The 20,208-nt window shown below is 42.8% G+C and overlaps 1 protein-coding gene across 1 annotated transcript in view; it reads left to right on the top strand.

Moving 5' to 3' along the window:
- The first annotated feature begins 649 nt into the window (after positions 1-649).
- Positions 650-20,208, top strand: part of nsmfa (NMDA receptor synaptonuclear signaling and neuronal migration factor a) — a 52,852-nt gene continuing 33,293 nt past the window's right edge. The window contains 4 exon segments of the mRNA XM_074617573.1: positions 650-1,052; positions 15,164-15,225; positions 15,487-16,395; positions 17,085-17,157. Coding sequence (XP_074473674.1) covers positions 982-1,052; positions 15,164-15,225; positions 15,487-16,395; positions 17,085-17,157 — 1,115 coding nt within the window. The 5' untranslated portion in view covers positions 650-981.

The following is a 20,208-nucleotide window of genomic DNA, read 5'->3' as shown; positions in this document are numbered from 1 at the left end:
AGCGTCCACGCCCCCCCCCCCCCCCCCCCCCATTCCCTCTGTGGTGATGATGATGATGATGGTGACCATCCTCCCATTGCATTTTCAGATCAATGAGAGAGAGAGAGAGATAGAGAGAGAGAGATAGAGAGAAATAGAGGAGAGAGAAAGAGAGAGTAGAGAGAGGAGAGAGAGAGAGGGAGAGAGAGAGAGAGGAGAGAGAGAGGGAGAGAGAGAGAGAGAGAGAGAGGGGAGAGAGGAGGAGGAGAGAAGAGAAGAGGAGAGGAGAGGAGAGAGAGAGGGGAGAGATGACAGAGAAAGAGAGGAGAGGAGAGAGAGAGAGCGAAAGAGAGAGGAGAGGAGAGAGGAGAGAGGGAAAGGAGAGAGAGAAAGAGAGAGAGAGGAGAGGAGGGAGAGAGGAGAGAGAGGAGAGGAGGGAGAGGAGAGAGAGAGAGAGGAGAGGAGAGAGACAGAGAGAGAGAAAGAGAGAGAGAGAGGAGAGAGAGAGAGCGAAAGAGAGAGGAGAGGAGAGAGAGAGGAGAGAGGGAGGAGAGAGGGAAAGGAGAGAGAGAAAGAGAGAGAGAGGAGAGGAGAGAGAGAGGAGAGGAGGGAGAGGAGAGAGAGAGAGGAGAGGAGAGACAGAGAGAGAGAAAGAGAGAGAGAGAGGAGAGAGAGAGAAAGAGAGAGAGATAAAGAGAGAGAGAGAGAGAGAGAAAGAGAGAGAGGGAGGTCTGTGTATTTTCAGCCACTGACAGCTGTGCAGCTTTACCCCACGTACAGGCTCATATCCGGAGAAACGGAGAGAGAGATTCCTTCCTTTTGTGCATCCTTTGCTCTGCAGACGCGTGCGTGACTAAATCAGCTCCCGGATTTCCCCTTCAACTTTTTTTGTTTTTTTGGTTGCCGGTTTTTATTTTATTACCGTTTCATCACTGTCGCATTCTCTTTCCGTCCTCTCTTTGGAATGAACTGTTTTCCTGCCTGCGTCGTTTCCATGCCAGCATGGGAACCGCCGTGTCCAAAAGGAAGAATCTAAGAAACGATGCGATATCCTCTGTGGCAGCAAAAGTTAGGTGAGTTGAAAGCCAATTAAATATCAGCCTGGAGGAGAGACTAAAACAGACCTTCAGGTGCAAAACAACCAAAGCGAAGTGTGCCATGTGTGACAGCTGGATTACCACAGTGCTGCTGTACAGCCAGTCCTTCTTCTTTTGCAATGCGCAGACAGAGAGGCTCTTTGCGCTTTTCGCACGTCTGTCTGGCCGACTGTCCCGTCAAACTGAGCCAAAATGTGTGCTTAAATTAGCCTTTAATCTCTCCAAAACTGCACCTGTGATGAGCATTAACTATATAGGGAAGGTTGCATGAGACTGTTTTTTTTATTTGTGGACTAAATTAGCCTGGAAGAGGATATGTATAGATATGTGCCTCTGGAGCTGTTAACTGATGTTGTGAATGAAGCATCATTGTGTAATGAAAGTCATGCAGAGGCAAAGCTGAGGGCTGCTGTGACTCACAGTAGAATAACCAGCATTTAATTTTTGCACTTTGGCATCAACTAAAATAGACTGCTGTAATCTTATTTATTTAATGGTATTGCTATTTTAAACAAAAAAACGTCTTTCTGTCTGGACGCATCGATCTGCTGCCTTTACGCACCGGCGCGCAAATGATCCATCCAGCCAACTAATCAATCACCTGCAATCGATTCGGTCGTTTTGCAGTGATCACCTATCACGGTCAGTTATTGGTCCGGTCACAGAGGACAGCAGCGGGTCTTAATGGATTCAGCAGCTGGACTCAGACTGCTTGACTGTTTTTTCTTAATGGCTAAGTAAGTCCGCATCCAGCTGTTCTATTGCACCGTGTCATCTCCATCCTGTGCAGGCAGACAGGCTGCATGACATGAGGGTTGAGCTGAAGCTGCAGTTTTTTTGCCTAAAAAGCACGTGCGCGACTGTGTTCATGTGTCCACGAGCTGCGATCTGAATACAAATGAAGCTTTTTCTGTGCTGCTCCATCAGCTCCAGCAGCAGCAGGCCCTGCTGCTTAATTCAATCAATGAATGACCTTGACTCGTGCAGACTCCCGACGTCCACCCAGATGTGGGCTGATGTGCTATTACGTCATTATCTCAGTGGAGCCTCTATAGTGTCTTCCTTTTTCATTGCACCCAGCCCTGTATACGTGCATGAGCCTTCTTTGCATGCATTGCGGTGTGTGTGTGTGTGCCACCTTGAGATGAGAATGTGATTCTCATACATAATGACTACACAGCGGGTGTCCTGGGCAGGTATACTGTAAGAGTGTGTGTGTGTGTGTGTGTGTGTGTGTGTGTGTGTGTGTGTGTGAGAGAGAGAGTCGGTCTCAAAGCTGCTTCTTCTTCATGTCTTCAATGGAACTAAAAATAATATTACACATCTGACACAACTGGTAACTATTGAGGATGATCTCTGCCTACACACACACACACAAGTACATGCACTTTTGGGGTTATTCATACTCCCTCTCTTTCTCTCTCTCTCACACACACATTCGCACTTCAGAGTTTAATTTTTCGGCGTTAATGGCAGAATGAACCTTGCCTCCCCGTAGAGGAGAAATGCAGCTGAATCACATCCTACTATTGATCAGCCTCTCACCTGCACACAACCTCATGAATGTGGAGGCAAACATTCGGTGGCGGTTTCTCTGCACATCTCTCTCCACCTCACATACACACACAAACATATCTATGTGTATACAATCAGGCATGTGTGCATATCTCTCCATTTCATCTACTCGCTCCTCTTCCCCATTCTGTGTGAAGGGCAGGCTGGACTCTGAATCTTCTCTGCAGATTTGAAATCTGTCTGCAGCGTCAGATATGGACTTATTTCCATTGCAGCCATTTACGGAGCAATGCACCTTTATATTCCAAGGATCTGTTTTGCACTTCCATACGTTCTGTACATTTTGTGCTCATCTTGTCAACTTTGGCAACCGAAAAGCAGCTGAATGCACAACAGTGTCCCTCAGTGAAACATCTGGTAACAACTGGATTTATCTGCTTGGCATTTGTTGGGATTTAAGACTCCGTAGCTTATTTTTTTTGCTTAAAAGATTTGGCGAGGCTGTAAAAGGTTTACTGCTATTTGGTTGCAACTCGTGAGGAAAATATACTTTTATGTTTATTGTGATTGTCTAAAGGTTAACATGTGTCTCAGTCTACCATATGGCCTTTTTCTACTTGTACAGACACATGCGGTCAAAGCCGAGTTTTGACTCATCAATTTCTTATCTGCAACTCTAGCTAGTGTCCAGTTAACGACATGATACAGTGTCACCTCAGCTTTCAAATCCCATTAGAGGACATACCATGACATAAATCTAGGCTGGGGGAGTAGACTCAGGTGCACACACACACACGCAGCCTTTCTACCAGTGCAACCATCTTTCTCTTTCATTCTCTGTTTTGCATGTATGTGCAAACACACTTCCCTGTGCATTCAAAATCCTACAGGCAAATGATAGCAGATGTATGAATATAAGTGTCAGTAGGGCTGTCCTCGACCAAAGAAATACTCAGTTAACTCTCGTACGATGTTGTTGACTAATCAATTAGTTGATTTAATCGACAGATCTGTGAAACTGAGTTTCTCCACAATCACAAAAAAGCACCACTTTAAATTTAGTGTTTATCAGAGATGTGCTCGTATGTTTCATTCAGCATGAAAAAGCATAAAAAATGACTAATTGACTAAAGTAATCTCAGTCAACCAAGGCCAAAACAACCAATTAGTCGACTAACAGGGGTCAGCCCTGAGTCTGAGTCACCATCCTTTGCAAACACATCCAAACATAACTCCACATATAAACTTATTTTCTTCTCTCTCTCCAATTAACACACAAAAGCCAAACACGCTTTTGGATAATCATTGGATCACTGACTTTATTCACCCCCTGTTTCCTTTCCATTAGCACTAGACAAATAACTATAACCTACTGTAATCTTAATTAAGTACCTGATCTACTTAATTTAAACCAAATTCTAATAGAGTGCTACAGGAATGAGTCCTAAAACATGAATTTTTAAGCTTTTATGTGTCTTAAAAAAGGCAGTTGCTAACAAGCGGCTAAATGACACTACAAAAACGCCATCACGCCGACTGATCCGCCGTTAAAGTCTCGTTGTGTATACTCGTGCTCATGCGATCGTGGTTTAGTTAATTTATAGCATTGGCTTTTTACTTCTGGCGATTGCATTTACACTTAAAAAATCACAAAACATGTAAGTATTATAAATGTGTGTTTGCCACAGAGCTTATTTCCTGCAATAATCCAAAAGCCAATGGGAAAATGTCACATTTTGTTGAGCGAACCCAGGGCGATGCTTACTTCCTGGTTGGCCTACAAAAATACGTCATCCATGCAGCACTCTATCCTAACCCTAACTCTAAACCCAAGTCCTAATAGCCCCCCCTTTAAAGAAATGTCCTCACTCTTGAGAGGTCACACAAACATACCCACACACTGCACCTAAAACACAGTACAGGACATAAACACATTCATCAATCTTCAACATTTGTGCTCTTGCATAAATCTTAGTCTGACAGAAGCTCATTAAACATTTATTGAATATGCCGACCCGTTTGTGGAGGTCATGGCATAGAGTAGAGTTTGTCACATTTCAATTATTTGTGCAATGAGCCAGCCAGTAAACTGCATACTGGGAAGACAGTAGTGGTCGTTTATTCAAGTGACTAAAAATAACTCATATTTACTGCATGTTTTCCTGACTGGTGACCTCTTGTGGTTGTGCAAATAAAGACTTTCCTCTCCCAAATCAAACAAAAAGTAGGCAACATTTGTTTGTTCACACAATCACGATTGTTCAATGTTCAGTAGCAAAGCAGAAAGTAGCATGACATATACAGTATACCAACTCAAATCTAAATATTTGTAGAACTGGGTATAAAAACATCAGTTTTTTATATGGGAGTCTCATTTGCTTTGAGGGTGTGACTTTTTTGCCGTGTCATCACCATTTATATTTATTTTACTAAAGTCTTTATGATTAAATTGTTTACAAGAGCACAACGTTCTTCATAGCTCTAGCCTCTTAATTTTACTCTCAAAGTGCACCAAATTGATGCATTTAACTTTAAATTGTACAACATTTTCTTCTGGTGGAGCATGAGCCCTTAGAGGGTGCGAGGTCCACCAACCATAGTCTCGCAAAGAACACAATTTGTCTCCAACTGCTGGTGGTGCTAAAGGAAAAGTCAGGGGATTACCAAAGTCAATAGGATTAATCCGCTGGGGACCATAGATATCTGTACCAAACTTCATGGCAATCCATCCCATAGTTGTCAAGACATGCCACTCAAAACCGAAAATGTCAAGCTGCTGTTGGTAATAGAGGTAAAGTCAGGGATCACCAAAGTCCATAGGCTTTACCCTCTGGGGATCACTAATGGCTGTACCAAATTTGATGGTAATCCATCCAATAGTTGTTGAGATATTTCAGTGTGGACCAAAGTGTTGGACTGAACGACATTGCAATCCCTTGAGCCATGCATGTTGGCATTATTGCATGTCCAGAACGTCTTTGTCCTACCGATAAGTGTGCCAGATCAGAAAACGCTCATAAGAGTCATTTTGGAAAGCACTGACAGATGACCCATTTTGTCACTAATGTATGAGGACTTGTTAGCGGACACCACTCACAAGTGAATGACCACATTCATAGGAATGCATACAAACAATACACAGGAAACACTAAAGAGACACTAGCTTCCTGCACCGTGTGCGCCCGTGTCATCTTCTGCATGTTTATGGATGGCTGGTTATGAAACAGGTCACACTCTCCCATCCAGCAGCTCATGAGAAGTAGCGAACGACAGAGCGAAGGGGGGGAGAGAGGATGAGATTACTTTCAATTTACACAGCAGAATTCTGCGACATTGAGTGAAAAAGCAAACGCTTTGATCTTCCTATCGGCCAGAGAGGAGGGCTGTGCTGTGGCTCGGGAGAACGGCGTCGGACAACAGCGTTCACAGAGCCAGTGGGGGTGTGAAAGATGGCATGACAGATGAAAGGATTGTTTTTTACGGACGGATGCAAATGAAATATAGTGTCTTAGTTTATTCAGGGCAGTCGACAGGTGTGACTTTCTTTGTTGTAGACTTGCAGTCACTCTCTTCATGGGGGTCGAGGGCGGTTATGTAATTGTTTTTTTTTTTTTAAATAACAGTTATTCAGATTCACTCAAGCTCAACAAAGGGAGACTGTGTTTCCTCTTCAGCTCTAAAAATCTGGTCATTCCTTGCTAACATATTGCATCATTGTGCTTTATTTCCTTTTTTTACTTGTGTATTTAAAAAGATATACTATCTATTTCTATGATATCTAATCTCCCCCTCCTCTGTTCAATCAGACAGTGCAAGTCTTTGCCATAAATATGCTGACTGAGGCAGATTTTATTGATTACAGTCTGAAGAATGATTAGGGCTCCAGCAGTGTTGTGTGATTGTCTGTCTGCTATCATGCATATTTATTCTATTTTTCATTTATTCTTTGACAAAAACAATCTCAACCCAAGTTGAAAGGTAGATGTTTAAATTTTGCACTATTCTGAGCACTTTTCTACAGTGCCATGACAACTGAGCAAGCTATAATTTGGCGATGAACACCTTGTGATATGATATGATATGTCAAAAGCTCCAGAACAAGCGAGCAAGTGGACCTTGAAGATTGTTTTGAGAATTTCCAAGGGCAAACTGTACCGTGCACAATATTTCTGTATTTTGACCAGTAGACAACCTTCATGTCTGAAAAGTGAAGCCAATGCTGAAGTGCCTTAAATTGGCATTCTTTCTAATAGCCAGCAGGGGGCGACTCCTCTGGTTGCAAAATAAGTTAGATTGTATAGAAGTCTATGAGAAAATGAGCCTATTTCTCACTTAATTTATTACCTCAGTAAACATTGTTAACATGAGTTTATGGTGTCAATCGCTAGTTTCAAGTCTCCTTCTTCAATACAGCATGATGTTCATTAAGTAAATTATGGTCCCATTTAGAGTCAATTAGACCATAAAGCAGGGTATGCTTTATGGCGTGGTTACCTTGTGATCGACAGGTCACTACTACGGCGTTGTCCGGTCTGGGAGTTGTCCGTGTTTTCGTCTTACAACTTTAACCCTTTCACAGTGTGTTTTCAGTTCATGAAAGTTTATAACCATTTTGGTCACCTAGAAAATGTCTTATTCAGCGTTCGGTTGTACTTAGCTCCACCCTCTCGTGTCAAACGAGATGGCGACGGCAAAAATGCAGAATTCGAGGCTTCAAAATGGCAGTCCACAAACCAATGGGTGATGTCATGGTGACTACATCCACTTCTTAAGTCTGATTTGACGTTTTTCTTTTAGTTTTACAATTTATTTTTACAAAATATGTTTTATTTTCTATAATTTTTCTTTCTCTCTTTCTATTTATTTTATTTATAATAAAAAAAGTTAAAAAAAAAGTCAAAATGTCTGCTGTGAAAAAAGCCTTTTATTAATTTAAAAGAAAGAATATTAAATATTTGTAGGCTACTACAGAGAAACAGAAGAGTAGTGTGTGTTAGTGTGTGATTTTCTTTTTGCATCACTCAACACTGTAGGTGGTTGCGTTGAGCCACTGGTGTACTGACATTTTAAATCAGCTCCCCGATCAGGTGCTTGGTTCCCACGTGTCCCATAATGCACCACACTTTCAAGACTCGCAATTAACATTCCCAAGTCCCTTTGGCCCTCAGCACACACAACAAGCCTCTCAACAGGTTCTCATCACCCCAGCTGTGCATTTATGTGTGTGAATGCTCCTCCATATGTGTGTGTGTGTGTGTGTGTGTGTGTGTGTGTGTGTGTGTGTGTGTGTGTGTAGAAAACCCAATTCAATTAGACCATCTGAGAGGAGGATTCGATTAAGGAGCATTAAGAGTGAGGAATCTCTTTGCTTGGCAGCCCATTGTTTACAGTGGAGAGACGCCCAGGGAGGCATCAGATCTGATGATATTCAGACCGATGGGATCACTGCCAGGGGAGTGATGCCTCGAGTCGCTTGTCCTCTGAAGATATATGGTCACAGTGTTAAACGGCACGAGAATCGACAGGGAAAAAGGCAGGAGATGATTAGATTTGGGTCAATAATGGAATAAATACTATATGCAGCAGCAGCAGCATTATAATACATCAGTTCTTTAATCTCAGAGTAACCTGTGAGTCTTCAGGGTCCATTTTTGTCGCTATGGAGATAATTTGTTGGTCAAAATTACAGCTTCAATTTAATGATGGTGCAAAAAAGGCACTGCACTCTTACCTATTTGTCATATAAATGGGTTAAGATATTATTTCTCTGTTCCAAATGATCTCCCCATCTAATTATCTTGGTGAAACTGGGCTACACGATGGTTTGCTTAATGTGGGTGGCATTTTACACCTTTTACACCCAACCTGGCAAAATGTTTGACGGATGAGCACTAGATGTAAAAGCACCCCAAAAAAACAGGATAATTGGAGAAAAAAAGTAAAATAACAAGAGGATAAAGTAACACTGGAGCAAGTAACGAGTACCATTTCACCATCTGCATCCGTTGGTAAGCATAAACATTGAAAAGACTGAAGATAAAGGGTATATGCTTACAGTTTTGTAATATTGCCACCTGCCAAGTATCCAGCTCTGCATTGTTCTGTCTGGATCTATTAAAAGAGATGAAGTGCTTGAGGTGTATCTTCCTGTTGTTGAGGGCACTTTTATGCGGCAGCGAAGTGGTTAGGGGAGTTTGTGGCAGAAAGTGTTTAAGGAGGAGTGGAGTGTGTGTAATTGTGGCTGACTCATTCAGCTTGTGAAATGCTAAGTATGTGCTGAACTGTAGACCCAGACAAGAGGCGAAATATGCTCATGTTCACTCTCACATTGCTCACTCAGCGGGAGCTTCAGGTGGCACGTTGCACCAACACTAGTTTGCATAACAGAATTCAGAGTTACTCTTGGAGAGGAGCTGTGTTCAAGATATTGGACCGTTAACATCCTTGCTGCAGGACGCTGTAGTTGGAGACTGTCCTCCCATGAAAGACGAAAGCGTCCAAAAACGACATATGTTTACGTTAAAGTGACAAAGCCTACCAACGGCTGTAGTAAATATGACTGCTGTCCATCACAACAAAAAGAAGGAAGACAGGTGAGGTTATCTTTTGAGCGACGAAGTCTACATACGAATGAGGTCAGGGTGGATCAACAAAATGTCAGACTTTAACACAAGAGAGCGCTGTTTGTTTCACGTTTCCCACTAACAGTCAATGTTGGTCTCTTTTAACCACAACCACGATTGCTGACTGACCTTAAAGGGATAGTTTGGGTGTTTTGAAGTGGGGTTGTATGAGGTACTTATCCATAATCAGTGTATTACCTACAGTAGGTGACGGTCAGCACGCCCCCAGTTTGGAGAAGCAGACAGGAGTGACCGCACGGAACCAAAGCAATGTACTGCTGTGGATGGGGGCAGCAGCAAAACGTATTTTAGCCACCTAAAAGAAAGACCCACCTAAAAAAAAAATCAACATCAATTCAAGTGTACGCTATATTTAGAATATTTTTGCCAGTTTACCTTGCCTTGAAACAGCTATACAGTCTATGTTACCGACAGGGAACTGAAGCCGTTATCTATGCTCTCGCCAAAGCAACCAGACACCATTGAAAAAAACTGTAATTTTAACTCGCAGAACATAGGAGTTGCTAGTCAACCGCTGCTTTGATCAGTCAGTTTGTTTGTGTAGACCAGCAACCCCCATGTTCTGCAAGGTCAAATTACAGTTTTTGTCAATGGAGTCTGGTGGCTTTGACGAGAGCATAGATGGATACAACAGCTTCAGTTCCCCGTCGGAAAGGGCTGTCGGACACCCAAACTATCCCTTTAATCATGTAGTTATTATTGTAACCATGACGACGAAGGTCCCCTAACCTTAGCGAAGTAGTAATTTCAGCCTAAACCAAGATGTTTTTCCAACCTGAACTAAGTACTTATTGTAACCCAAACCTTGATCTTTCTCTAACCCTCACCGAGTTGTTTTTTTTGTGGCAGAACATGGCAGATAGGGGCATCATATGGGAAAATGTTTATGCGTCATTGTGGAGGGCCATAACAAACAAGGTATTTTTAAGGTCATTTCATTTGGAGACTTGTTGGGTAGGTGAGAGCGGGAACTGTTTCCAAAACCCTTGGTTGTGGTGTTCAAGGACGCTGTGACAGCTGAGTTGGCAGCTGAAAAGCATTGCATTTCACAGTGATGTTGTCAAGATATCTAAGCTTCATTCATGTACAGTAGCTAGCACTATGAAGAAATTTCACAAACTATGAAAAGTTACATGATATGCATACAGAAAACTGTGGTCAACACCCAGAGTAGGGGTTAAAAAATTCACTCTTTGGTTGCCATCTCCCGTTTCCCATAAGCTCATAGACGGGCCACCATGGAATGGTTTCTAAAATATTACGGTACAATATTACCCTGCTTTATGGTCTATTTGATTCTAAATGGGACCATAATTTACTAGATCAACATCATGCTGTATTGAAGAAGACTTGAAACTAGCAATTGAGACCATAAACTCGTGTTTACAATGTTTACTGAGGTAATAAATCCAGTGAGAAGAAGTCATTTTCTCATAGACGTCTATACAAGCACACTTTTTTTTTTTTTGCAACCAGAGGAGTCGCCCCCTGCTGGCTAGTAGAAATAATGCAAGTTTAAGGCACTTCCGCATTGGCTTCACTTTTCAGACCCGGAGGTTTGCCGCCTGTGAAATACATTGCAGTGTTGTAAAACCAGTATATTTATGGGGGAGGGAGGGACACATTTCAGAAACACAATTCTACTTTTCCTTTAAGGTTAAAGATTTCACTCTCACACAGCCAGTCTATCTAATCTGATCTGAATCCAGGACACTGAACTTGAACCTGTGCCATCCTTGTCACTCCCGTTTGCCACATGTTTCATAGCATACATATCGTACTTAATGGGCCTGTAGAAGCCCCTCAAGAGGTTAAATGACACAAAGGATTTCAGGGTTGAGTTGATTTTCAAAGATGCATTTGTCCTGAGGAGGAGTCTGTTGTATCTCTTTCTTCCTCTTTGTCCTGACTGCGCTTTCTCTGTCTGCCTCCGTTTCCTCAAGTTTACGCCACCTTTCATTTTTAATATGCCCCCATTTTTTCTGTACACGCCTCTCGCTCTCTGCTGTAATCCCGTCTCTCCTCCTCAGGAACTCCCCTCCCTAACCCGTTTCTCTCCCCAAACCCCTGTCACATGTCTGAGAGCATGCAGGACGAATTTCATATCTGCCTGTCAGGCTCTTCCCTCTTCTTCTCCGTCTATAACTTCTCCGCTCTCATTTCGCACATGTGCGCAGAGGTATCTCTCTCTCCCCAGCCGCCTCGTGCACCTGTGTCCCCTGATGTGTCGTGCTTACATACCATATATGGAGCGGGTGCAACACGGTGATATGAGACTACGCAGAGAGAGGGTTTTGTTCAATGGATGGATTGAGAAGGGTTTTGCTCTATCCGTTTCCTCTCATGTATAATGGATGATGTGAGTCTCTTGCACCATTGTTTGCTGATTCTAATCAGAGTGCCCCAGCCTGTTGAATAATAAAACAAGAGGGCAAAAGGAAAAATGTCTCGGAGCTTCAGAGGATCACCTGCTGATTAGAGTGTAGGCTACATTTATCACATGTGTCCTTAACCGGTCCGGTTGCTCGTTACATCTCTTTACATCTCTCTTTTGACCTTGAATATCCTACAGTATACAGAGACTGAGTCGCACACACATGCACATAACTCTCAAGGCTTGTAACTTTAAGGTGATACCTTTATTATTTCCTGGTCCTGAGGCCTTGTCTTGTAGAGTAAAATCTGGTTTTAAAACCTTTATTTTCATTTCTATTGTGCTTATCCAGTGCATTTTCTCAGATAAATTTGTGTTTAGTCAATTGGTCAATTTCTGCTCATTACCTGCATACAGTCTTTTCAAAATAAACTTCCATCTTCACAGGAAACAACTTTGTTAGGTTTAAGCAATAAAGCTACTTGGTTAGGTTTAAGAAAAGATCAACTTGGTTAGGATTACGCAACAAAACTACTTAGTTAGGTTGAGGAAAAGATCGACTTTGTTAGGTTTAGGCAACAAAACTACTTAGTTAGGTTTAGGAAAAGATCGACTTTGTTAGGTTTAGGCAACAAAACTACTTAGTTAGGTTTAGGAAAAGATTGTGGTTTGGGTTAAAATAACGGCGGAAGTTGCGTAACTTAAGTAGAGAGGTTACTGCATGGGACAAAAAATACTTACAGTATTTGGGTTTAGTGTAGAAAAAGATTGTGTTTTATTAATGTCACATACAGCATCTTACCCAATACTGTGATACAGAACATCGGATTATTGCTTGTCTGTCTTTTTTTTGTCTTTCTAATGGGGGTCCACATTAGCCTCAACACTGGTGTAGTTGAGCTCTAACAGAAAGTCCCCCACTACAATTTACACAGTGATAAAGAAGATGTACAGTAACATGTACAGTGTTACGTCATGCCAATAAAGCCATTTGAATTGAAGAAGGAGGTGATAGTGTCAAAATGTATGCTCTTTAATTACTGATTTATGTATTCACATAGGATTAATATTGGAGGAGGACCTCAGAGTTTCTCAAAATAAGCTACAGCTACGATTTCTCAACTCATGATGGGGGGTTATTAGCTTGAATAATAAAGTCATAGATCCATTAATAGGACCTCCCCAGGTCACGCAGGTTGCATTATAATTGTGCTGTTGTTAAAAAAAGGTAGCGAAGGAGGTCAAATTTAATCTGTCTTGACAGGGCGGAGCGTAAGAGGGAAGGAGAGACGGTGCATTAGAGAAAGTCTGTTTTTACTGCACTCCTGCTCTTACTGTGCGTGCCAGGCTTTAATAATTGACAGAGCTGCCAGGAAGGAGGCGTTCACCCACAGATTCACCTGTATTTAGGGGATTCTTCTGCACAGTCACCAACATTAGCTGCTCAGGCCAATTTCCTGAATGAACTGAAGGACGTAAACAGTCAATCGGCCCTTGATCTGCAGCTGTGGACACATCAGGTTATCTTTCGGGATCACGTCGCTATCAAGTTAAGGAATGATGCATAATGATTTTTTTACAATAGGTTTTCAACAAGAAAACAAACATGCTGACTCACAATCGATCCATTAGCCCTCCCGTACTAGAATAACATTAGTGATAAACTAACGTCAATGTTAAAAGTCAGTTTGCGACAGTGGGTATTCTCATGAAACAAATAGTCAGCTGTGAAATAAGTTGCCTATTCCAGTATAATTAACAATACAACAATGTTTTAAAACAAGTTTTATAAAGTACAGAACATGCATAAGTAAAAGCACTCATTCATTATGAATAATGCTAAAGTGTGTTAAATGATGGATGTCTTAATATGCATTTTATTTCTGTATGTGGTCAAGGAGGCACTAAGTAATTTAAACTATAGCACAAGTTAAAGCTGCAGTTATAAAAAAAGTTATTTTTATAAAACTGTCACTATATTATGACAGTAGTGCATGAGACAGATAATCTGTGGGAAAAAAATCATGTTTCTCCAAGTGCTCCTACATGTAATGGCATTTACAAGATTTCAGGGTGCCTGAACTAAAACAACCAATCAGAGCCGAGCAGTCTCTACAGCAGCTGTCAATCACCGCTCGCGAAACTTGCGAACTCCGATCAAACTGTGAAACTAGGCAGCGCTGAGCAAATATCAATCAATATTATGGTACTGTAATGCCTATTTCTCTCCTCAAATGTGTTCAGAAACAAAGTTTAGTGTACTGTTTAGCTGTAAAATGAGAAAGTTTGTGACCCTGCCGCCATGTTAAAAACAGTTGAGCCAAACCCAAGCACCGCCCACCGGCCGGAGCTAGCTCTCAGATTTTACAGCAGATCAGAGTTTGCGAGTTTGTTTTCCTTTGGGCGCAGTGAAATCTTGCAAATGCCATTATAGGAGCACCAGGAGGACACGGAGGAGCACGATTTTTTTTTTACAGATTTTCTGTCTCATGCACTACTGTCAGGATATAGTGACCGTTTTATAAAAATAATAATATCATATTTTCTCAAAGTTACTGACTGCAGCTTTAAATAACACATAAAAAGTGTCAGTATTTCCTCTGAAAGGTAGCGGAGGGAAGTATTATGTTGCACAATTACAGTCAATTGGAGAAATGGCAATCTCATCATGCAATAGGAGTAACTTATTAATAGCATACAGTATTAGAGTTACTCACATTGTCTCCATCCCTCTCCTCCCTCCACTCATTCTTAATTATTATCATGAATCGTTATTCCCGATAGTTATTGCTGCGCTTCATTTCCTCTCAGTTCCAGATTGACATTGAAACCACATCTTCGTCTTCAAGTTATTCGTCTTTCTTCCCCCCCCCCCCCGTCTCTCTCTCTTTGCTCATTTCCCTCTCCTGCCACACACTGACTAGAGGAACATTAGGAGGTCAGTGTCATTCAAATTGCGAGGACCCGGGGATATTTTATTAAAAGCTGAATCCCTCTGTGATATTGAGTTTTGGTAATATGTGGCTGAATGGACGTCTGGAGCATATTTCTCTGTCTATTTCTGTGCGTGAGTAAAAAGCACCAGACTTCGGCGATGGAGCTCACAGCAGCTAGTTGTTGTCAAGGTTAAGTGTTTTTCTCGACACGAAGATACAGTGCATACATCCACACATACGTTCTGTGTGTGTGTGTATGAAATAAGGAGACGAACACACTTATGGTCTGCCAGCTGCAATTACATCCGCCAACGCAGACTGACGGTCATACTGAGAAATGAAATCCAACAATCCTTCACTCTACAGTATCTCCTCCGGCTGTCTCATACTCTGTCTCTCTTTCAGTCTGAGGCTGCCTGAAGTGTGGAGATAAAAACAGCTGCATCTTTAATCTGTGGGTGGCACAAGCCTACAAAGAAGGCAATTACGTTTATAATTTACAATTCCCTTGCCCCCTCTCCTCTTCTTCCCTTCCATTTCCTCTCCTTTCAGCTCACCCCTCCTTTCCACCCGTGAATTAAATGTCTTTATGTGTGTCATGTGTGTGTGTCCCCACAGAGCAGCGCGAGCATTTGGAGAGTACCTGTCCCACACGCACCCTGAGAACCGAAACGGATCAGGTCAGCGTCTCAGCCATCCTGCCATTTGTCCATCCCTCTATCCTGCTCTGCCTATTCCCTTTTGTGGTCTTTAATCCTCCCTCCACCTGCTTCACCTAATCCTCTGTTGGCAATGCCAGGCTGCGATCATTAGTGTATCACTACAATAGCTGATAGCCGAAGAAAGATGATATTTTCCTCTAGTCCTCTTTTTCCCCTCTCCTTGCTCTTTTTTCCTCACTCTTTAACGCTCTTATTTGTCTTTTTTCGCCGTCGTTCTAGCTCATCTTCTGTGTGAAACCTTGGTGGGTCCCGACCAGGAGTCGCCAAGTGACACGATTGGCCCCAACAACAACAACCACCTCCATCCCTGCTCCAACGCCGCCAAGGGCTGCGAGGACAACCAGGAGCCCAGCCAGGTGAAATCCCCGCTGGGCTTACTCCAGCCGCCTCCCCCTTCCATCACCATCTCAACCAGAGCGTCGCGGCTGTCCCTAGAGCGCAGCTTCTCGGCGGAGGAAGACCAGCAGAAGTGCGTCGAGTGCACCCTGCAGCCTGCCCGCGTGTACACCATCACCAGCCAGCGCGGTATGCTGATGAGCAGCGGACGGGGCAGCAAGGAGAGCCTGGAACTGGACGTCCTGAAGGAGAAGTCGGGGAGTGGCGGGGTGGGATCCAGAGGTGGCTTGATCCAGCCCTCCACTTCCCCTTCCTCCACGTCGTCATCGCCGACCCAGTACCACCAAGCCAGCAGCGGCCGTGGCGCCAGCCACCATCACAGAAACCATCACGACGCTCACCACGGGAACCACCACCACCACGGCGTCTCGGGCACCAGCGTGCCCTCCGGTAGTGGTAGCGGAGCAAGTGGAAGCGGCGGTAGCAACCAGCAGCAGTCTTTAGCCGTCGCTGGATCGCACTCCCATCACGGAACACACCACCACGGCCACCACCACCACCTGTCTCAACCGCCGCTGCAGACCTCCGTCAGCGCCCACAACATCCGCGGCTGGGGCGAGAGTGGGAAAGGGGAGGCGGAGTGCAGCGGGCTGGCCTGCGAGTCGTGCAGCGGCGCCCCGTCGCGGAGCCAGGGCTCCCTGGACCTGGAGAGCGCGTCCCGAGAGGCAGGCAAGCAGCACCGGCGCCTAGAGCGGATGTGGAGTGTGGACCGGGTGACTGGGCTGGAGAGAGGTGAGAGGGCGGAGGACACAGAGAAAGGGAGAGGCGCTGAATTCCAAACGAGGGCGGGAGGGGGGGCGGGGTTTGTTCATAAGACCCCCGCGGACGGGAATGGACCAGAGATGAAATAGCATTTGACTAATTTCACTTGCCTGAATGCACTTTTTAGTTAAAATTTAAGAATCCATTTTAAACTTGCTTCCTCATTAGTCTAGTGTTTGTGACAGTTTAATTATATTTGTTTATAAGTGATTATTCTAGGCTTCATGAAGGTTTAAGGATCAGTGCAAACAAGCATTTAGTAACGATTAACTAAGAAACTTTGCAGTTAGTTTTCCATTTTAAGTTATTTCACTGTGAAAAATCAGTCTAATGAAGTGAAACATCTGTTAAAAAGCAAGTTAAATCTATTTCTTCTCAACTCTGGTGGGGATTGAGGGTGTGTTGTTGGATGTGACGTGGTGGTCTGTATATCTGACTCTTCGTCTCCCCCGTCTCTCTCCTCTGCTGTCTCCTTCTGTGTGTCTCCCTCTCTCCATTTGTGGAGTGGTGGACTGTGAAGTGCTGGTGCTGTCGCTGGTTTTGTGCTTTCCCTATTTCTAATATATTTATCACGATGTTTGCAAATGTGACACGTAGATTTTTCTCTTTTTTTTCTTTTCACTTAACCCTGGAATCATCATTTTTCTCTCTAATTGCAGAAGACACTAACTGGTTCCCCAAGGAAAATATGTTCAGCTTTCAAACTGCCACAACAACCATGCAGGCGTGAGTGTCCAACCTCCGAGCACACACAAATCTTACATGTACACAAACAAACATACATGCACACACGGTCATATTGATGATGTATGAAAACCTTCACACAGGCTGATGTGTGAGTTAACGGACCATACAGGTGTTTTTGCACGTTTTAGGCCATTGACTGTATACGTTACATTACCGTAAACCATTTTCCAAAGCTTGCTATAAGTTTTTTTAGATTGATTTTTTACCTTCCAGGCCACCATTGATTTTCATTTCAGTAAGTCATAAAAACAGCCCGCAGACCCTTGAAGTTTGCTCAAGGAGGACAATCCATCATAGTGAATATTTTGTCAATTCTTTTTTTTTTGTGCTTGAAGTTGAACAATTGATACATGGTAAAGCAGCTGTAAGCAGGGTTTGTTTTGAAAGCTTGCACCTTGAAGACTATTTGACATCTGAGATTTAAAAGTTGGGCGCTGAACAGCAAAATGTGACCGCAAACTCATCATCACTCCCACAAGGTGTTCGATCGTTGATCTTTTTAGATTTCATTTTCCAACAACTGTTTGTCATTAAGTGATTAAACTAAAGGTGATAAGTTGTTGACCTAAGCAAGTTTTAAGTATCTGCGAGTTGATTTTTGAGAGCGTGCTGAAAAAATACCAAATGATTCCCTTAAATCTAATAAACTAACCTAAAAGGATTAAGAGTCTGCAGCCACACTAGCAGCTGTGTGAGGCTGTACTTAAGCACAGTGGTGCTTTGAGCTAAATGTTCGCATCAGGATGCTAACATGGTCACATAGCTGTGTTTCCATTCACATTTTGAAGTATTGCCTTGTATTTGCCTTTGTCTGAAAAGAGTTGATGTGCTAAATGGTTTATGGAAACGCCTTTGCCAAATAAATTCTGAAGTAGCAAACATTTAACTCACATGACTGATCAGCTGTTTCCGCTGAAACATGACCAATAGCTGACATGAAAGAACAATTCAAATTTGCCCATTTGAAACAAATTCCTGAAGACCTCCCTCTGTTTTTCTATCATAGTTGATTAGATGGCCAAGCCTATAGTGCCAACTTCTGACCAAACTACGCTGTAGCAGAGTTTATTTGCTCCAAACCAGTTAATGGAAACGCAACATTTCAAAAATGTGTTTAAAATTTGCTTGACAATTGAACGGAAACACGGCTATTGACAATGCAAACACATGGCTGTTTAGTAAGTATAATGTATACCATGTTCACCATCTTAGTTTAGCGCGTTCACGTGCTCAAATTTGCTAGTAATTACAGTATGTACAGTAAGTATTGGTGGAACTGGATGTATTGGATAACATTTCGACCTCATGGTGGATGGTGGTGGCAGATGAAAAGTCACAGGATCACCAAAGTTAGCTAATTTATCCATCCAAAAGCTGTTGAGGTATTTTAGTCTGGACCAAAGTGGTGGACCGACCGACAAACACTCCAGCATTGCTATCCCCAAAGGCATGCTGCTAGCATGGCCAAAAATGTGTACTTGATTGGCAGAAATGTAACGTATACAGTATGCAGTTTGTAGATCATGGGCTAAAACACGCAAAAACCAACAGTGTGTTTCTTTAAAGGAAGTAAAAAGAACAAAGGCATGTGTGTGAACGAGTGTGTGCGTTTGTATAAAAGTGTCTGTGAGTAACTGTGTGAGTATGTTCCACCTCAGGTCGCTACACACCTTCAGCTGTAAACGATATGTCAACTGTCACAACCGCTTTCACATCAAAACGTAGAATCTCCAGCAATCTGTTTCTCCATGACTATAACTGTCTGTTTTTAAAAAAAATCTCCTTTTAAATGCATCTTTTGCACTTTCTTGGTGCTTCTCACCTTTTATCTCGTATTAGATGCTTGTTAAACCATGTTCAGAACAAAAAGGCAGACTCAGTCAATATATAAATGTGGTGGTTTCATTTGGCCCCATTAAATAAGCTCAGACCAGCAGCAATTAAGTGGCGCTGCAAGTTTACGTTTTATTCATGGAGGTCGAACTATGACACACACTTTTTTGTCTCTGTCTCATTATGCCTTTCCCAGTTTTTCCTCTCTCTGTTGTCTGTTCTACTCATTGCTCACTGGTGCCTAAACTGTGTTCTTTTCTCTCCCTCTCCTCTCTTCATGCATGCTAATTAATCATGGGACACTCCAACAGGATATCGTGAGTATACTTCCCTGCCTGCTTCCTTTTCTAAGCTCGCTTAACACTTAGTTCTTAGCTGCTGTTCCTTAACTTTGATGTCTACCATTTAATAACATTCATCCTTGGGTTGGGGTGGTTGAGTTTCAGCTGAAAACAAACTGACAATTACGAGATAGAAGCAGGGAGTTACAGTAGAGAGGTCGGTGTGTATGTGCGTGTGTGGGTGGGTGGACCTTTTGCTATTTGGGGATATTCTGGCCTGGCGAAAAATTATGTTGTTTCAGAAACATCAATCATCATCTAATTGACAGTTATGGATTGTCAGGTAGAAGCCTAGTCAGCACAAATAATGCATTATAATTTAAGTAAAAAAAAGCCCAAAAGGGGAAATTGAGTTACAGGATTTTCATGCAACAGCAGGGATAAAGTCCAGGGTAATCCACTGCAGCAGAGTCTGCCAAGCTCAAGTCAGGAAAAATGTCCGTCCGTGCGTTGGCTGACCTAAACCCTGTCAGCTCACACCCACCCAGCAGTTCTGTCAGTGTGGCACCCGCCCTTCACTTAGCACACAGCGACAGATAGAGTTTGGCCATTTAAGATTTTTGTGGCAGTCATGTTAGTGCTCTAATCCGTCTCCACAGCCCCTCGCCAATTATCGCTGAATCTGTGCTGGCTGACTTTAGACGTGTTTGGACCCGACTGTGGCAATTGGCTCTGGAGAGATTTGTTAAGAACGAGTATTTATAGTGCTAACATGTGCTCCCTAGTGCCTTCTGGTAAAACTATTCCGACACTTAGAGTTTAAAAAGAAGTCAGTTATCTGTCAGTTTTCAGCTATCTATTCACTAAGTCATATCAACACCTTGGTAGATAAAAATATCGAGTATGAAATTTGTACAAATTG

Source organism: Sebastes fasciatus, chromosome 19 (genome assembly GCF_043250625.1).
Source record: "Sebastes fasciatus isolate fSebFas1 chromosome 19, fSebFas1.pri, whole genome shotgun sequence".
NCBI classification, from domain to species: domain Eukaryota; kingdom Metazoa; phylum Chordata; class Actinopteri; order Perciformes; family Sebastidae; genus Sebastes; species Sebastes fasciatus.
Note: the sequence above shows the minus strand (reverse complement) of the source record. Positions and strands in the feature narration are given on the sequence as shown.